Source organism: Eleutherodactylus coqui, chromosome 13, assembly GCF_035609145.1.
Source record: "Eleutherodactylus coqui strain aEleCoq1 chromosome 13, aEleCoq1.hap1, whole genome shotgun sequence".
Taxonomy (NCBI): Eukaryota; Metazoa; Chordata; class Amphibia; order Anura; family Eleutherodactylidae; genus Eleutherodactylus; species Eleutherodactylus coqui.
In genome coordinates this window covers 60,656,380-60,675,118 of record NC_089849.1, presented here as the reverse complement: position 1 = coordinate 60,675,118, position 18,739 = coordinate 60,656,380, and the positions used below count along the sequence as shown (strand labels likewise).

Sequence of the window (18,739 nt, the reverse complement as noted above, 5' to 3'; positions counted from 1 at the left end):
CAAAAATAAAGGCCAGGCATAGATAACATACCGGCAGAGCTATTGCTGCCAGTACCGGTGGCACCCATGTCCATATTGTAAACCTGCGATGGACCATGGAAAAAGCTTGAGAATACCAAAAGAATATCTACATGTGACTTCCTCGACTACATCAAGGCCTTTGACTGTGTCGACAATGACAAGCCATGGCAGGCCCTACAAGAGCTGGGCGTATCGGCACATCTAGTCAATCTGATAAAATCACTTTATACCATTCAAAAAGCTACTGTGAGAGCATAGTATGGGGACACAGATTAATTTTGGGATCAGCAAAGGTGTCCAACAGGGCTGCATCTTCTCACCCTTCTTGTTTAACCTATATGCAGAAGTGATCATGCGGAAAATAGACCTACACGAATTGGAAACCAGGGTGAGAATAGGTGGAAGAAACATCAACAATCTCTGTTATGCGAATGACACAACTCTGCTTGCAGAAACAGAAGCCAGTCTGAAGCAGCTGATATGGAAGATTAAAAGTGAAAGTGAAAATGGGTCTCTACTTGAATTTAAAGACAAAAATTATGACAACTGCAAAAAATGGCCAAATTCAAATCAAAATCGATTACAATGCAATAGAATGCATATGAGACTTCATCCTCCTTGGTTCGAAAATTGACCAGGATGGAGAATCTGTGCCAGAGATAAAACATAGGATAGCATTGGAACGAACCGTAATGCCAAATATGGACAAAATCTGGAAAAGTAGGGATATCGGCATAGCAGCTAAATACAGGATAGTGCAAACCACATCCAGCTATGCATGGATGTGAAAGCTGGACTGCGAAAAAAGCTGATAGAAGGAGGATTGATGTGTTCGTGCAATGGTGCTGGCGAAAGCTGCAGTGTATACTCTGAATAGGGAGAGTAACAAACAGAGAAGTCCTGAATAGTATAAGACCCGATATATCACTGGAGGGGAAAATGACCAGGCTCAGACTCATGTATTTTGGCCAAGAAATGCGAGCAGAGTTGCTAGAAAAATCTATAATGCTTGGAAAGGTCAGTGGCAAAAGAAGACCCGGCCACCAAAGAACACGATGGCTGATACTGTCAGAGCTGATACTGGCATGGATATCACACAATTGAAAGAAACAGAGCTAAACCAAAAACCATGGAGGGAGCCTTTAGGGTCACAAACGACTAAACGGCTGACAACATATACACCATATATGATGTCTTTGCTCTGATATTTATAGGTTATATGTTAGTTTAATATGTGTTTGGGAAATTAGACTAATGAGAAATTGATTGTATTTAAAATGTATATTTCATATTACAACTATAGAGCTTATTTTAGCAGAATACTTTATCAGAATACTTTGCTGGACCTTCACTGTATTCCTAACTAAAAATTAGGTTTCTCTTCACTTGGAATAAAGATTGAGTCTGCTGCTTTGGTCTTGTACAGAATGACTGACCTGAAACCCTCCTGAAGGTGGCTGTCTTACACAGGCTTTGTTAAACCTCCGCCCCCATAACCCTGCCCCCGAGGGAATTAATGATGTCTTATAGGCAATATACTCCTTTTGGAAAGTGGTTACACTTTGTGTTGCTCAATAAAGGAATCCTGAATTTGAACTACACATTTCATTAGATAACAGGTCACAACAAATCAGTAATGCTAAACAAAAGTACTTATTGAGGAAAAATGTTTTTAAGTGTCAGCTTTATGTCTTGGTTTCTGAGACAATATACTATAGGGTTAAACAAAGGGGTAAATACAGTGTGTAATAGGGAAACAATCTTATTAATAAGCAAAGAATTTCCTATAGATGGGATCATATGTTTAACAATTAGTGTCCCATAAAATGTCCCCACAACAATAAGATGAGAACTGCAGGTAGAAAAGGTTTTCTGTTTGCCAGTTGTAGACGGTATCTTAAGTATGGAGAGAAAGATATACACGTAACTTCCAATGATAAAACCACAAGGGAGGACAAATAGTGGCAGTGAGAATAGAAATACTTCCAAATCTAGAAAAGAAGTATCCGAACAAGAAAGCTGCTGTAGAGGAAAAATACCACAATACAAATGGTCAATGGTATTCTTGTTGCAAAAATTATAGTTTGATATAGGCAAGACTCCTAAAAGATTAAGAGTAAAACCCAGCAACCATGGCCATAGAGAAAGATAGATCTGGTGGTTAAAGTCCATGATACTAGAATACCGTAAAGGATTGCAGATGGCCAAGTATCGATCATAGGACATCACTGAAAGAAGAAAACATTCAGTTATTGTTGTGCCGCTGAAGAAGTAAAGTTGGGTGATACAGCCAATAAAAGTCATCTTATTTCCTCTTAGTATAATGGCACCAAGCATGTTGGGAACAATGTTCATGGAAATCACAAGGTCAGAAAAAGAAAGATGACAAAGGAAGTAATACATGGGGGACTGGAGATGGACATTGGTGGAAACTAGGATGATGATAAGAAGGTTTCCAAAAATTGTAAAAAGAAAGATAATCAAGAAAACAATAAAGAGTACAATATTGAAGCTGTGAAGGTTTCCAAAACCCAATAGAATAAATTCCGTCACACTTGTTTGATTCTTTGTAGCCATTATGTGAGATGGTAGCCCCGATCTGGATGACAGTTAGTAAATATTACATTTAGTGCTGTAATTGAAAAGGAGATAAGGCATTATTTGTATAATTCCTTTGAGGTAAAAACCCCAGAATAACCCTTTTGAAGAGACTCTGTCACCTACTTTTAACTCTATAAGCTATAGGAAAACCACTGAATCTGGAGATGTATGTGTTATACTTACCCGATGTCAGCAATGGAAGCTGCCGCTTAGTGCATTGAGTAGAGCTGCTAAGTAGTCCATCCATTATAAAATTAGAACAGGTGGACTACTTAGCAGGGGGCTCAATGCAGCGAGTGGTGGTTTCCAAAGCTGACAGCAGGGGAATGAGGGGGGAGGTAAGAAAAACACTTACATCCCTGGACTTAGTGGGTCACCTACTTTTAGTCCATAAGCTTTTGTTTTTTAAGACTAAAAGTAGATCTCACATTCCCTTTAAGTGTCCAAAGCCCAGAAAAAAGTGGCAGCATAAATGGTGAAATAAAGTTATCACCTAATTGTTATTGCTCCATGTGTTGTAAATTAGCAACGTTTCGACCCTTCCGGGTCAGGCTTGACAAAGACCCGGAAGGGTTGAAACGTTGCCTTTTTTATGGACTTTGAATACTGTAATTGAAGCTTTGGGTTCATAGATCACTGGGTGGCTGTGCAGTTTATGTTTACCTCCCCTCATAAGGGTGGATTTTTGATGAAAACTTTGTTTATGTGTGATTCCCTTTAAGTGTGTCCCATTGGAGATCGTGCCTGGAAGTTGTGCTTTTTTTTCTGTCGTGCATGCTAACTTGCAAATTTTCTTGCATAATATATTAATATGCAGAATTAGGGCATTGTCCTCACATGACCAAACTCCAGACAAGTTTCTGTAAGATCTCAGAATTTATTTTAAACTAAAGGAACATTTCATATTGTTAGGATATACTACTAATAGCCCATTCAATTGCTTATTATAATACAGTAGTCAATGGTTATCCATATGAGGTTTGGAGAAAGTTCAGTGGAACTCACGGGAGATAGAACAGCACAGCTTTTTCCTAATGCTGCTGCCACTTAATTCTAGAGATAAGCAGGGATCACAGTAGTTGGACCTCTGCTGATTGGACATAGTGACAGAATGCTCAACACATTCTGCCATGCGCTCTGTGTGAGCTGCATACTACTGTTATGGCGAAAAATGGAGGCAATGTCAATCCTGCCCATTAAAGCTCTTAGATGTCACATTCATGGCTTCTAAATGGTTAGTCAGAGGGAGAGAACGCCCTCTCTCACCCCATAGGACCTCCTTTGTAAAGTGATCACAGTTTGCTAAAGGGCTGCTATTGCAGCTTAAAGACTATGAATAGGCCCCAGGTATGCTGGTACATGTATCTTAGTACATCTATTAAGTCCTTCCAGAAGCTGGGCCTAATAGGTGTTTGTCAGCATTATACAATTAAACAGATTGTATTGTCAAATCTAACCCTCAATCCACTCAAAAGGTCAATATTTTATGATAGCCTTACTATTTTACAGATGATGTAATTATTGTCGGGTGTTATCTACAGGTGTTTTCTATACAGGATATCCTCAAATTATGATCTTGTGGTTGTACTTGATGACTGGAGTCCAGAAACGCTGCTCTAGTGGAACTAAGAAATGTAAAAAGCTGATTAGAATGTTTCAAAATGTAGAAAAAAAAGAAACAACAAACAAAAGCATAAACATTAGAGATGAGCGAGTATACTCGCTAAGGCACATTACTCGAGCGAGTAGTGCCTTAGCCGAGTATCCCCCGCTCGGCTCTAAAGATTCGGGGGGCGGGGAGCGGCGGGGGAGAGCGGGGAGGAACGGTGGGGAGATCTTTCTCTCCCTCTTCTACCCCCGCTCCCTGCCGCAACTCACCTGTCACTCACGCCGGCCCCCGAATCTTTAGAGATGAGCAGGGAGATACTCCGCTAAGGCACTACTCGCTCGAGTAATGTGCCTTAGCGAGTATACTCGCTCATCTCTAATAAACATGCTTTATGTAAAAATTAAAAACCACACAAAATTGATATCTGTAAAGACCCAAATTATAAAATTGCCACATTGTTTAACCCGCATGCTAAACACTGTAGAAAAAATTCTAAGAATTTCTGTTCTTGTACATTTTGTCTGCCCAAAAAATGCAATAAAAAGTGATCAAAAAGGCTTATGCAGCCCAACATAGAACCAATGAAACTATCAACTCATTCTACAAAAATCAGTCCTTCAACAAGCCTGTTGGCAAAAAGATAAACTTATGGCTCTTAAAAATTGCTGACTTGAAAAAAGCTACTTTAAATTATGCAATAGGCAATGCCCATCCAGTTCAGCTTATTTCCACCCCCCCATGTTGATCCAGAGGAAGGCAAAAAAAAGCAATGAGGCAGAAGCCAATTACCCCACCCTGGAGGAAACAATTCCTTCCCGACTCCATAATGGCAGTCAGAATAATCCGTGGATCAACGCTCTTCAGAAAAGGTTCCTTCCTGACTCCAAGTCCAGCAATCGGATGTGGCAATAGTTGATATGATTAGCACATGCTGATAATTGAATTCTAGCATTGTTTTTGTAACAGCATTTAGTACATTTTAGTTGACTGTAAAGCGTTAAATGTTGTTTGCTACGTCTGTCTCCCCAAACGATGCCATTAAAACATACTACTTATTCTGCAAAAATACGGCTATGTTGACAGAAAAATAAAAAAGACATGGCTCTCAGAATGCAGGGATGAAAAAAGTGTAAAATCATTGCATCTTAAAGACGTTCTTAAGGGGTTAAACATTATTTTTGTGAATATAAAGCAGACTGAGCCTACCATACATAGACATAGCAGAAAAATAAGGTTTAATGGTACAATTACACTGTATAACATGTTGTAGGTTTTTTGTGGCCATCAACAATGCATTAGTGAAATTGTCTTTTATATAGTTCAGGAAATACCTAGGGATGATGTCTTGTATTCCTATTATACGCAGTAGGAACCCATTCCTTCTTGTATGTTATACAATTATCAGATAATTAGCCAGGCGCTGGAGACATTTCACTTAATGATTCAAACATCTAATGGTTGTTTATGCAGAGAAGAGGAAATTAGATTTTTATTGGAGACATCCATGAAACTTGTGGGTGCCTCGAAATACAGATGGAATAAGCAAAGGAGCATGGAACCCGAAAGGTAGCAATAGACTTTACTTAGCATCAGAATAGCAGTACTGCCACTTTAACGCCTTAACGCTGCAGGAGCTGGATGTACAGTTACATCGTGCATGTTCAGGGTAGGTGTGAAGGGGGATCGCAGGGCAATCTCGCTCAATACATCATGGCTGCTGACTGTTTTTTACAGCCAACAACCACCCACAACAGCTCCGATAAGCCGCGCTGCTCATTGCAGCAATTAACCTTTAAATGCCGCCATCAATTCTGACAGTTGCATTTAAATCCTCTGACCAATGCTTCAGGGTTGTCATTCTAAAAAGCTCCAGGACTATCATAGCAGAATGCCTATCAAGCTGTGCCTATGGCATGGCTTGATAGAATGCCTGTCAGATCTTCGTATAATGTAATGCTATGGCATTACATTATACTGCAGAAGCAATCAAAGCATTGCATGTTCTTGTAAAAATAAGTTTAAAAAAGTTTTACAAAAAAAAAGTAATAAAAGTAAAACAAAAACATTTAGCCAAATTTATAATAAAAGAATCTAAATAATAAAACAAAAATACGCATTCGGTATCGCTGCGTCCTTAACAGTCCAATCTATCAAGGTAACGCAATTTTTACCCCGCACTGTGAACGTTGTCAGAAAAAAAAAGAATGCCAGAATTGCGCTACTTTGGTCACCCTGTCTCCATGAAAAAATTTAATAAAAAGCCATCAAAAAGTTGTATGTACTCCAGAATGGTACCAATAGAAACTACATGATGTGCTGCACAAAATGAGCTGTCGCAAAACTATGTAGAACGAAAAATAAAAATGGTTATTGCAGTCAGAAGATGGCAGCAGAGAATAATTTTAAAAAAATGAAATATCTTTGAAAAAAATTAAAGTAGTACAGCAAAAAAAAAAAAAACTATATAAGTTTGGTATCGTAGTAATCGCACTGACCCAAAGAATAAAGTTATCATGTCATTTTTGTTGCACCGTGCACACCATAGAAACAAGACACACTCAAAGATGGCGGAATTACGTTTTTTTTTATTTCACTCCACTTAATTTTTTTTTTCCGGAAAATTATGTGGTAGATTAAATAGTACCATTGAAAGATACAATTTGTCCCTATTTCTCTTGGAGGCGAGGATGGGCAGAGGGACCACTATTACTTTTTGAGGGCTTGCACAAATGGACCTCTATTATGGCCTCTTCAGACGGGTGTGTTTGTTTTTGTGTGCACCTCAGCGCAACATATTTTTGCTATGTTCAAGGCTTTCTTACATGCGTATCGGCACATTGTACAGTGTTTTTTTGCTATACAGGGCATGTTGATTTGCATGCAGCACATGAATACACTCTAATTTCAATGACTATTAACCTAATGAGTTCCAAGCGTGTTCTTTTTTTACGGAATTGCGCAGTATGTTGTACATCTGTGCACGCATTGCACACACCTCCATAGACTTCTATGGGGACCTTTGGTCCACAAAATAGAGCAGGTACTGGGGCTTGGTGAATGGCTGGGTAGGATGTTACTTACCAGAGCTTCAGGGAAAACTCGGGCTTCCAGCAGCATACAATTTACAGGCAGCATAGACCGACAGAGAAGGGTTGGTGGAGGAAACTCTTGGCCCCAGCGATGATGAAGGAGTGAGAAGGAGGCTCCATTGAGTGGTTTTTTGGTGCTCAAGCCCAGTGGCATGAGCAGCCACAGGAACCCTATGTGGTGCTGCCAGTCATGGACAGTGCTTCACTTGCAGCGTGGCAGAAGGAGGAAGCTGCTGCTCGACCGCCCAGGCTGAGTAAATCTTAGAGCTACACCCAGGAGTAATTCCCCAGGTTCTTTCCTTTTTAGCCCTGTTAGCTCGATCAGGTGCTGAGCCCAGAAAGAGCAACACAGACCCCTGCTAGTGGGTCCCCAGAGGCAGGACGAGGCATGAATACTCAAGCCTCTTCTCCAGCACTGAGTGAGGACTAGGACAGCCTGGTGGGCAACAGCCTTGGACTGTCCCCTTGGATGGTGGTAAGCAGGCATCAGCCTGGCCTTTCTCACATGCTTTCATCTCACTAAATACTAAGTAGACAGGGGTCTCCCTCATGTTTTTGCATCTCCCCATCTCAGACTCCAGTAGAAGACAATCATGCACATAATAATAATAATAATAATCTTTATTTGTAGAGCCAACATATTCCGCAGCACTTACCTAGACGGGGAATACAGAAAGACAAAATAATACAAAAATTACAGAACCACGGTTACTTAGTAATCAGTTGATGGAAACAATAGGGGTGAGGGTCCTAACCAGCTTACATACTACAAGTAATGGGGTGATACAGAAGGTAAAGGGCTGGAGATGTGCACGGTATGGCGAGGTGGAGAGTGAGGGATTCTATACACATAGATAATGGTCAGACATTTGGCCGTGTGACGGCAGAATCGGTATGACACACATACCTCAGGCCCAGCAGAAAATGGTTATTGGGATTGGGAGAATCATCTCAAAGCCAACTAAAGTGGAGGTGGATGAGCTTTTCAACCATTCAGCTACCTCCCACAAATAAGATATGGCATCTCTACAAAAAGACATAAAGCACATAGTCCACAGACTAACAGAGGTGGAGGAAACTCAAGATCCAATAGTCGTACATCTTACTAGCCACCATACTATTTTATTAGAACACTCAAACCACATCTCGGATATTCTCCCCTCATTTGGATGTTATCTAAAACTGCCATAGGTAAAGCAACATCCGTATTAGGGGGCTAAGCAAGAAGATGGAGATCTGGACATAAAAATGTTTGTGATCTCTTACAACAATCTCAGAGAAACCTGTGGAAATCGACAGAATACACAGATCCCTAAGTCTCAAATCGTATTCCTTTTTATAAGGAAAATAAGGACATTCTGAAAATGATCAGGGAAAAGTGGTCCATTAAATTTAAAGGTACAGTGCTTACTGTTCTTCTGGATGACGCCAAAAGGACTCTTCAACTCCTTGTCAGGAGGGATGATAGATCAGCCACTTTTTGAGACCTTTCCAAATTCCTAGCGTCCCTTGAGCTGCCCATGATATCCCTCCAAGATTGGCCGAGACCATCTGTTCTTCCTTCTCTACCATCTAAACAGGATAGGCACACTATCACACCAGATTCTGGATGTAGGAACAAGGGAACCCCTTATTCACCCACTTATGGCAGATATTAAAAACACTATTAATAGCTTCATGGTGGATCATCAATCTGACCCTACCTCAGCTCCTATTAAATGGGAGACATTAAAATGTGTCCTTAGATGGGTTTTTATTTTACATGGCACAAGACTAAAAAAAAGAGAGATCCCATAAACTTTCCCAAATATTACAGCCTCTGGATACACGAGAGACAGCCAACAAAGCATACTTGAAGGCGGAGAGTTCCTCCCTTCATCAAGAAATTCTAAAACTTCTTGACCAAAACTTTTGGTGCTTCAGAGACAGAATATGTGCAGGCTATTACGAATACTGAGAAAAGTTTGTCAGATAGCTGGCCAGAGCATGACACCCTCGCTTGACCCTCTCCCATATTTTCTCCATCAACTCCCACATCGGGGGTCTGGTCCATTTACCTTGTGGGATCATGAAGGTGTTTCTCTCTTATTAAGCTAAGTTATATAATATCCCAATAGCAACAAACTCTCCAGAAGATCAACTACATAATAACATTTCTCAATGCTTGGAGCTTAACTCCCCTGGTTCCATCTCTGAGGGGAATGCTTTGGCTCTTAATCAGGATTTTAGTTATGATGAGCTCAATCAGGTTTTGTGAGCTATAAAACTGGGAAGAAGTCCATGACCCAGTGGGTTCACTCCCAGATTTTATAAAGCTTGCAGTGAACAGATCTCTGCCATATTACTCAGGGCTTTCATCGCTGTCTCTTGAGATTGTCTTTTCTCTTTCCAAGGCCCTTCAGACCCATATTGTAGTAGTCCCACAATTTGTAGCAGCTACCAACCAATCTCCTTAATAAACAATGACATTTAATTATTCTCTAAAATGATATCTCTTAGACTTTACTCCCACATAACACTTCTTATCTATAAGGAGCAGGTGGGATTTGTCCCAGGCTGAGATGCTCACGACAACATAAATAAAACATTATCATTGTTTGCAAAAGCCCGCAAATCAGATATTTCATTATGTGTATATCAACACAGAGAAGGCTTTCAATAGAGTCAGTTGAAGGTTTTTAGAGGTGGTACTAACTAGAATAGGGTTAGGCCCAAGAATCTGTTTTGCTGCAAGGAGCAAGACTTAAGTTCAGATTACACTTTAAAGGGAGTACGACAATATGGAAGGTTTAACAATAATTTATTCAAATGAAGTGATAATCAAGCATAGTGGTGAATAATCGATACACAAAGAATAATATCTATATACAAAGCATAAAGGTTGCAGTTTATACCACATCACAAAGTATAAAGATAGCAATAGAGATGAGCGAACGTACTCGTCCGAGCTTGATGCTCGGGCGAATATTAGGGAGTTCGGGATGTTCGTTATTCGTAACGAACACCACACGATGTTCGGATGTTCGGGTTACTTTAACTTTCTTCCCTGAGAAATCTTTTCTATATGCGCTCAATGGGGCCGGCGGCAGCAGCGCCAACCCCATTGAGAACATATAGAAGACAAATCCTTCTTCTCTGCCACAGCTGTAACAGCTGTGACAGAGAAGAACGATGTTTGCCCATTGAATTCAATGGAACCGGCAATACAGCCGACTCCACTGAATGCAATGGGCTGCCGGCGATCGCGGGATGAATTGTCGGAAAGGGGTTAAATATATAAGCCCTTTCCTGCAATTCATCCAGAAATGTGTAAAAATAAAAAATATATATATACTCACCTGGTGCCGGCAGAAGGAGTTCAGCGCGGCAGGCTGCAGTTCTCCTGAACTGCTCTGAACAGCTGTGAGTAGTATTCAGCAGCCGGGGATTTAAAATCCCCGCCTGCTGAATAAGATGCCTCTGATTGGTCACAGTCTGACCAATCAGAGGCCAGCCCTCACTCACACCCATTCATGAATTCATGAATGGGTGTGAGTGAGGGCTGGCCTCTGATTGGTCAGGCTGTGACCAATCAGAGGCATCTTATTCAGCAGGCAGGGATTTTAAATCCCCGGCTGCTGAATACTACTCACAGCTGTTCAGAGCAGTTCAGGAGAACTGCAGCCTGCCGCGCTGAACTCCTTCTGCCGGCACCAGGTGAGTATATATATATTTTTTATTTTTACACATTTCTGGATGAATTGCAGGAAAGGGCTTATATATTTAACCCCTTTCCGACAATTCATCCCGCGATCGCCGGCAGCCCATTGCATTCAGTGGAGTCGGCTGTATTGACGGCTCCATTGAATTCAATGGGCTAACATCGTTCTTCTCTGCCACAGCTGTTACAGCTGTGGCAGAGGAGAACTTGCTGTGTCGTTCCCATCATTTTCTTTAATTGCCAAGATTTTCACACATGAAAACCTTAGCGAGCATCGGCGAAATACAAAAATGTTCCGGTCGCCCATTGACTTCAATGGGGTTCGTTATTCGAAACGAACACCCGAACATCGCGGGAAGTTCGTTTCGAATAACGCGAACCCGAACATTTTGGTGTTCGCTCATCTTTAGATAGCAACTTACATTACATCATGAGCTACACATTATTAACTAAGAGGTTACAGCTTACATGTTCCCGTCATCAAAGATTCCCTTCACTTCTAGGAGTTCGACAGATATGAAATCCTCATTCTTTCAACGTACTATTTGAACTATTCAAGGCTGCTAATTTGACTTAAGAAAATAGGAACAATTATATTATCAGATAACCATAAGTTTGTGTTCAAAAGTCTTCTAACAAAAAGGTGCTAGCTAGAGATGAGCGAGCACACTCGTCCGAGCTTGATGCTCGTTCGAGTATTAGGGTACTCAAGTCGTGAGTGGCAGGTCCGATCAGGTGACCGCTGAGTACTTAAACTGGTCCCGCCCGCGGCTTGCCTCAGACGCATGCTGGCAGAGGTTAGGGATAGTGCTGCTGCTGATATAGGGAAAGTGTTAGAGAAGGATCCTGTCGTCAAGAACCCCAATGGTCCTTCTTAGGGCTACTCTTCATAGTGTGCATTACTGTTGTGGTTGGCTGGGAGCAGTAGTGCACCAATTTTTTTTTAAGCATCTCGGGCTGTGCAGGCCATTTCAACTATAGCGTTCTCAGTCTGCAGTGCATAACGCAGAGTTTAGGGACAGAGCTGCTTCTAAAGGGAAAGTTATACAGTCCTGATCCTCTGTACAAGAAGCCCAACGGTCCTTCTTAGGGCTACATCTGACCGTGTGCTTTACAGTTGTGGCTGGCTGGGAGCAGTAGTGCATCAATTTTTGTATTACACATCAAGGCCAGTTCCCAGCCTTTCAGTAATAGCGTTCTCAGACTGCAGTGCCATACAACCAGCTATCACCATGAAACTGCACTCTAACATTTCCTAGCCTACTGCAAATGACTTACCGTCAGTTATACCGTTCTGTGTCTGCAGTGCATTAGACAGAGGTCTCACCACTAAACAGTACTGTAATATTTCCTGGGCTACTGTAAAGTATTTCAGCTCTGCTGCTGTGCAGAACATCTCACAATACCCTTTCCTTGGTGGGGATAAGATAGCCGAAGTTACCAGCACTATCCACTGGCTTTAGAGTCTTCTCACACTCCATACAGCCTCTCTTATCTACAAGTCTCTGCAAGCAGTAAATTACCCCTAGGTATCAGCGCAATACAGCGTGCTAATTTTTTCAAGTCACAGCATAGAGCCTCTGCTATCTACAAGTCTTTGTGTGCGGTGAATTCAGCCACAGTTGTCAGTGCTGTACAGTGGGGTAATTTATTTGGGCCCTGCTCTATTCTTAATCCGCCATGATGAGGAGTAGGGGTAAAGGCCGAGGACGCGGGCGTCCGAGTGAGGGTGTTGGCACAGGCCGAGTTCCTGGGCATGGTGAATCACAGCCGGCTGCTGCGGGATTAGGAGAGAGGCAAGTTTCTCCCCAGCTTCATATCACAATTTAGGGGTCTGCGTGGTAGACCTTTATTACAAACAGAGCAGTGTGAGCAGGTCCTGTTGTGGATCGCAGAAATCGCGTCCAGCAATATATTGACTATCCAATCTTCTACGCAGTCCACTACTCCCAGCCTAGGGACTTCAGCTCTGAATCATCTGGCTGCTCCTCCTTCCTTCCAAATGAAAATGACATATTCTGAGCAGGCAGACTCCCATGAACTGTTCTCGGGTCCCTGCCATGAGTGGGAAAAAACGGTTCCTCTCTCACCTGAGGAGTTTGTCATGACTGATGCCCAACCTTTGGAAAGTTCCCGGAGTCCAGGTGATGAGGCTGAGGACTTCCGGCAACTGTCTCAAGAGCTTTTTGTGGATGAGGATGATGAGACACAGTTGTCTGTCAGTGAGGTAGTAGTAAGGGCAGTAAGTCCGAGGGAGAAGTGCAAAGAGGATTCGGAGGAAGAGCAGCTGAACGATGAGGTGACTGACCTCGCCTGGTTTGCTAAGCCTACTGAGGACAGGGCTTCAGAGGGGGAGGCAAGTGCAGCAGGACATGTTGGAAGAGGCAGTGGAGTGGCCAGGGGTAGAGGCAGGGCCAGAGCGAAGAATCCCCCAACTGTTTCCCAAAACACCCCCTCGAGGCAAGTCTCCGTGCAGAGGGCTAGGTGTTCAAAGGTGCGGATGACCGACGAACAGTGTTGCACCAAGATCAGCCGGGGAGCCACCACTACCAGCCTCACCACCACCAGCTCGGCAGGCATATGATGGCCAAGCACCCCACAAGGTGGGACGAAGACCATTCACCGCCTCCGGGTCGCACCACTGTCTCTTCCCCTGTGCCCCAACCTGCCACACAGATCCAATCCACCTCCCAGGACACAGGCACGAGCACCTCCCAGCCTGCACCCACACCCTTACCTCCACCATCCTTCACTCCATCCAGCAATGTCTCTCAGCGCAGTGTTGAGCTGTCACTAACACAAGCGTTGGAGTGAAAGCGCAAATACGCCACCACCCACCTGCATGCACAAGCTTTAAATGTACACATTGCCAAAATAATCAGCTGGGAAATGCTGCCATACAGGCTTGTGGAAACGGAAGCATTCAAAAACATGATGGCGGCGGCGGTCCCACGCTACTTAGTCCCTAGTCGCCACTATTTTTCCCGTTTTGCTGTCCCAGCCCTACACCAGCATATCTCCAGCAATATAAAAATTGTGCTCTCACCAACACGGTTACTGGGAAGGTCCACTTAACCACGGACACGTGGACAAGTACTGGCGGGCAGGGCCACTATATCTCCCTGACGGCGCATTGGGTGAACTTGGTGGAGACTGGGACAGAGTCAGAGCCTGGGACCGCTCACGTCCTACCCACACCCAGAATAGCGGGTATTACCTCGGTGCTGGTATCTGCGGCGTTTTATGCCACCTCCTCCAAACCTTCCCCCTCCTCCGCTGCCTCTACCTCTCAAATAAGAAGTGTGAGCACGTCGCCAGCAGTCGGTAGCGCGTGGCGCGGCAGCACAGCGGTGGGCAAGCGTCAGCAAGCCGTGCTGAAACTAATCAGCTTAGGTGACAAGAAGCACATGGTCCCCGAGCTGCTGCAGGGTCTGACAGACCTCTGGCTTTCGCCGTTGCGCCTCCAACCGGGCACGGTCGTGTGTGACAACGGCCGTAACTTGGTGGCGGCTCTGCAGCTCGGTAGCCTCACACACGTGCCATGCCTGGCCCATGTCTTCAATCTGGTGGTTCAGAGGTTTCTACCCCCACTTTTTTAACTTGTCTAACCCGCCATGTCTGTGCACATTTCCGCAAGTCCACCACAGACGCTGCCACTCTGAGGACCATGCAACGTCGGTTTCAGCTGCCAGAGCACCGACTGCTGTGTGACGTGCCCAAACGCTGGAATTCTACGCTGCATATGTTGGCCAGGCTGTACGAGCAGCGTAGAGCAATAGTGGGTTACCAGCTGCAACATGGGAGACGGAGTGGTAGTCAGTCTCCGCAATTCTTTACTGAGGAGTGGGCATGAAACTTTGAGGAGTCTACCCAGATGGTGAGCGGCGATGCGGCAATTGGTACAGGAGACGGGGATGACAGTAGGTCGCTTGAAAGCCAGACCACCCTCATGTCTATATCTCAGCGCATTTTGGAGGTGGAGGGGGAGGGTGGGGAGAGAAGGAGGAGGAGGGGGAAAAGACAGCTGGCCACACTGCAGAGGGTACCCATACTGCTTGCCTGCCATCTGTTCAGCATGCATGGGCTGAAGAGGAGGAGGATCCTGAAAGTCATCTTCCTAGTGAGGACAGCGATGTGTTGCGTACTGGGACCATGGCACACATGACTACCTTCATGTTAGGCTGCCTTTCCCGTGACCCTCGTGTTAGACGCATTCTGGCCAACACGGATTACTGGGTGTACACCCTTCTTGACCCATGGTATAAAGAGAACCTTTCCACTCTCATTACCGAAGAGGAAAGGGGTACGAGAGTGATGCAATACCACAGGGCTCTGGTGGAAAACTTGATGCTAAACTTCCCATCTGACAGTGCTAGTGGCAGAAGATGCAGTTCTGAGGGCCAAGTAGCAGGAAAGAAGCGGGGATCAGGCAGTATGTCCAGCACAGGCTGGGGAACAGTCTCCAAGGCCTTTGCCAGCGTTATGGCTCCCCAGCAAGACTGTGTCACCACTCCCCAGTCAAGGCTGAGTCGGAGGGAGCACTGTAAAAAGATGGTGAGGGAGTACGTAGCCGATCGTACCACCGTCCTCCGTGATGCCTCTGCTCCATACAACTATTGGGTGTCAAAGCTGGACACGTGGCACGAACTTGTGCTGTACACCCAGGAGGTTCTGGCCTGCCCTGCCGATAGCGTTTTGTCAGAGAAGGTGTTTAGTGCAGCTGGGGGAATCATCACGGATAAGCATACTCGCCTGTCAACTGCCAGTGCCGACATGCTTACACTCATAAAGATGAACAAAGGCTGGATTTCCCCAGATTTCTCTTCTCCACTGGCGGAAAGAAGCGGAACCTAATGATTCTTTTCGCTGCAACAGGAGAAAGATGCATCCTCTATCACCACAATAAAAGGGGGAATTAAGTTTGTCAATCACTCTCAGATAGTATTACTCCTCCTCCTCCTTTTAAAACAGCATGTCATCACGCTGAACTGCCAATTTTTCTGCGGCACAAAAGGCTCTGTTTAAAAGTTTTTACAATTTTTCAAAGTTTCAAAAGTATTGATACTTTAACAGAAACCAATTTTTTTCACAGAGCTGCTTACAGGCTATGTTACAAATTAAGCAACAGCGAGCCGTATCTTTAAAAAATGTTTATGGGTTTCACCTGCCCTCGTGATTGAGCAATTTTTCAGGGGTGCACTTGTCTTCTTGGTACACCAATTTTTCTGGCCCTCACCTATACTTTTATCTAACTAATTTTTCCGGCTTTCACCTACACTCTTGGTAACCAAATTTTTTCAGGTGTTCGCCTATACTCTTGGTACACCAATGTTTCAGGGGTTCGCCTACACTCTTGCTACAGAAATGTTACAGGGGTCTGCCTATACTTTTCCTACAGAAATGTTACTGGGTCCACCTATGCAGTTTCTAATAAATGGTTTGAGGGGTTCGCCTATACTTTTGCTACAGAAATGTTACTGGGGTCCACCTATACTCTTGCTATAGAAATGTTACTGGGGTCCGCCTATACTCTTGCTACAGAAATGTTACAGGGGTCGGCCTATTCTGTGGGTGCACAAAGACTTCTCATTGCGGTATTTTACCTATCTGGCATAAATACACTGACTTACTTGGGCAGAAATGTGGGCTAAGGCCGAGGTCCCTGGCGGGGTGAAACTGTGCCATGTTTGGGCACTTTGATTTCTTCCTGTGTAATACCATCTTCGTGCACCCACAGCATAGGTGAGCCCAAGGAACTCAAAGACTTCCCATTGCGGTGTTGAGCTATCTAACACTTACACAGAATGAAGTGTGTGAGGACACATGGATTTCCCATTGCTAAGAAACTCGCGGCACCTTGGGTCACACAAGGTGGAGACTGGGACCGAGCCTGACCCTGTGCCAGCTCACGTACTTCTCACACAGAATATTGCGGGTCCTACCTCGGTCATGTTTTCTCTGCCTCATTAGGCCACCTCCTCTTCCTGCTTGGGGTCTGGGGATAAGTGCTGGGCAACATGTATTTTCTTTCATGTTACCACAATTATCTGATACAGTGATTTGGGCCAAACAAAAGGAGCGTTACTGCTTTAATGAGACGTTCACAGCTGCACTAGCATCCGAGTCTGCTTTATGCCCATGATTAATGAGGGTATGAGCCGAGGCCGAGGTCCTTGGCAGGGTGAAACTGCCATGTTTGGGCGCTCTGATTTCTTTATGTGTAATACTTTCCTTGGGTTCCAGGGGCTTGCCTATGCTGTGGGTGCACAAAGACTTCCCATTGTGGTGTTTTACCTGTCTGGCACAAATACACTGACTGACTAGGGTAGATATGCGGGCTCAGGTCCTTGGCGGGGTGAAACTCTGCCATGTTTGGGCACTCTGATTTCTTCCTGTGTAATACCATCTTTGTGTACTGACAGCATAGGCAAGCCCAAGGAACTCAAAGACTTCTCATTGCGGTGTTGAGCTATCTGACACCTACACAGAATGAATTGTGTGGGGACACATGGATTTCCCATTGCTTTGTAACTCGCGGCAACTTGGGTCACACAAGGTGGAGGCTGGGACCGAGCCTGACCCTGGGCCAGCTCACGTGCTTCCCACACAGAATATTGCTGTATTGTGGAGATGTGTAGAAGTGCTGGCACCTAAGTCCCCTTTATGCCCACGTTTGCGGCTCCTGACAATTTTGTGACGGAGGTCGCAAGGGATTGGAATGATGATCTACGTCAATTTATCATCAATTCTCAACAGCATTGTGGGCTATTGCCCACACTTTCAAAGAGGGTCGCTGCCTGGCCCTGCCAACCCTCTGCAGTGTGTGCCTCCGGTTCCTCCTCAGCCAGTACGCACTTATAAATAGACATGAGGGTGGTGTGGCTATGAAGCGAGCGTGTGGCATGAGGGCAGATGAACGCTGTGCAGGGAAACTTTGGTGTGCGCTGTGGACGCAGACTCGTGCAGGGGGTTAGACTGCAATGCCAGCATGTAACCCAGGAGAAGAGGCAGCGGTGTCACCCACAGGCAGGGATTGCCCTTCATTGCAGGTAGTGTGCCAGCGCGTGTGCCTTGCTAATGAGGGTTTGTCCCAAGTAAATTGTTAGGGGGGTGACCGACAGGCTCTTGCCCCCATTTTGGCTTAATAGTGGAACCTGGGAGTCTCAGATGCAGCCATGCATGCTGCCCCTGCCCTTCCCTATCCGTTTCTGTGGTGTTTCCATGACTTTCTGATGTTTTCTGGTGTCTCACAAGTCATCACCTATGTAGAACATTGGTCCTATACAAAAATGACTTCAATGGGGTTCGTTACTCGAAACGAGCTCTCGAGCATTACGAAAAGTTCGACTCGAGCAATGAGCACCCGAGCATTTTGGGGCTTGCTCATCTCTAGTGCTAGCAATTTCTGCTTGAAGTGGAAATCAAGCAGCTGCACATGGTCATGCACATCGCCCCGCCCCTTTTAAAGAGGGTCGCTACCTGGCCCTGCCAACCCTCTGCAGTGTGTGCCTCCGGTTCCTCCTCATCGCAGATGCACTTATAAATAGACATGAGGGTGGTGTGGCTATGAAGCGAGCGTGTGGCATGAGGCAGCTGAAGGCTGCGCAGGGAAACTTTTGTGTGCGCTGTGGACGCAGGGTCGTGCGGGGGGTTGGACAGCATGTAACCCAGGAGATGCTGAGGTATGACCTGAAGAAGTTGTGCACACAAGGCATCCCA

The 18,739-nt window shown here is 44.7% G+C and overlaps 1 protein-coding gene across 1 annotated transcript; it reads right to left on the bottom strand.

Annotated features, from left to right (window-relative positions):
* Positions 1-1,674: 1,674 nt before the first annotated feature.
* Positions 1,675-2,598, bottom strand: LOC136587384 (olfactory receptor 11L1-like). The gene has a single exon (XM_066585956.1). The coding sequence runs from the start codon at positions 2,596-2,598 to the stop codon at positions 1,675-1,677; it is 924 nt and encodes a 307-aa protein (XP_066442053.1).
* Between the last annotated feature and the right edge of the window lie 16,141 nt (positions 2,599-18,739).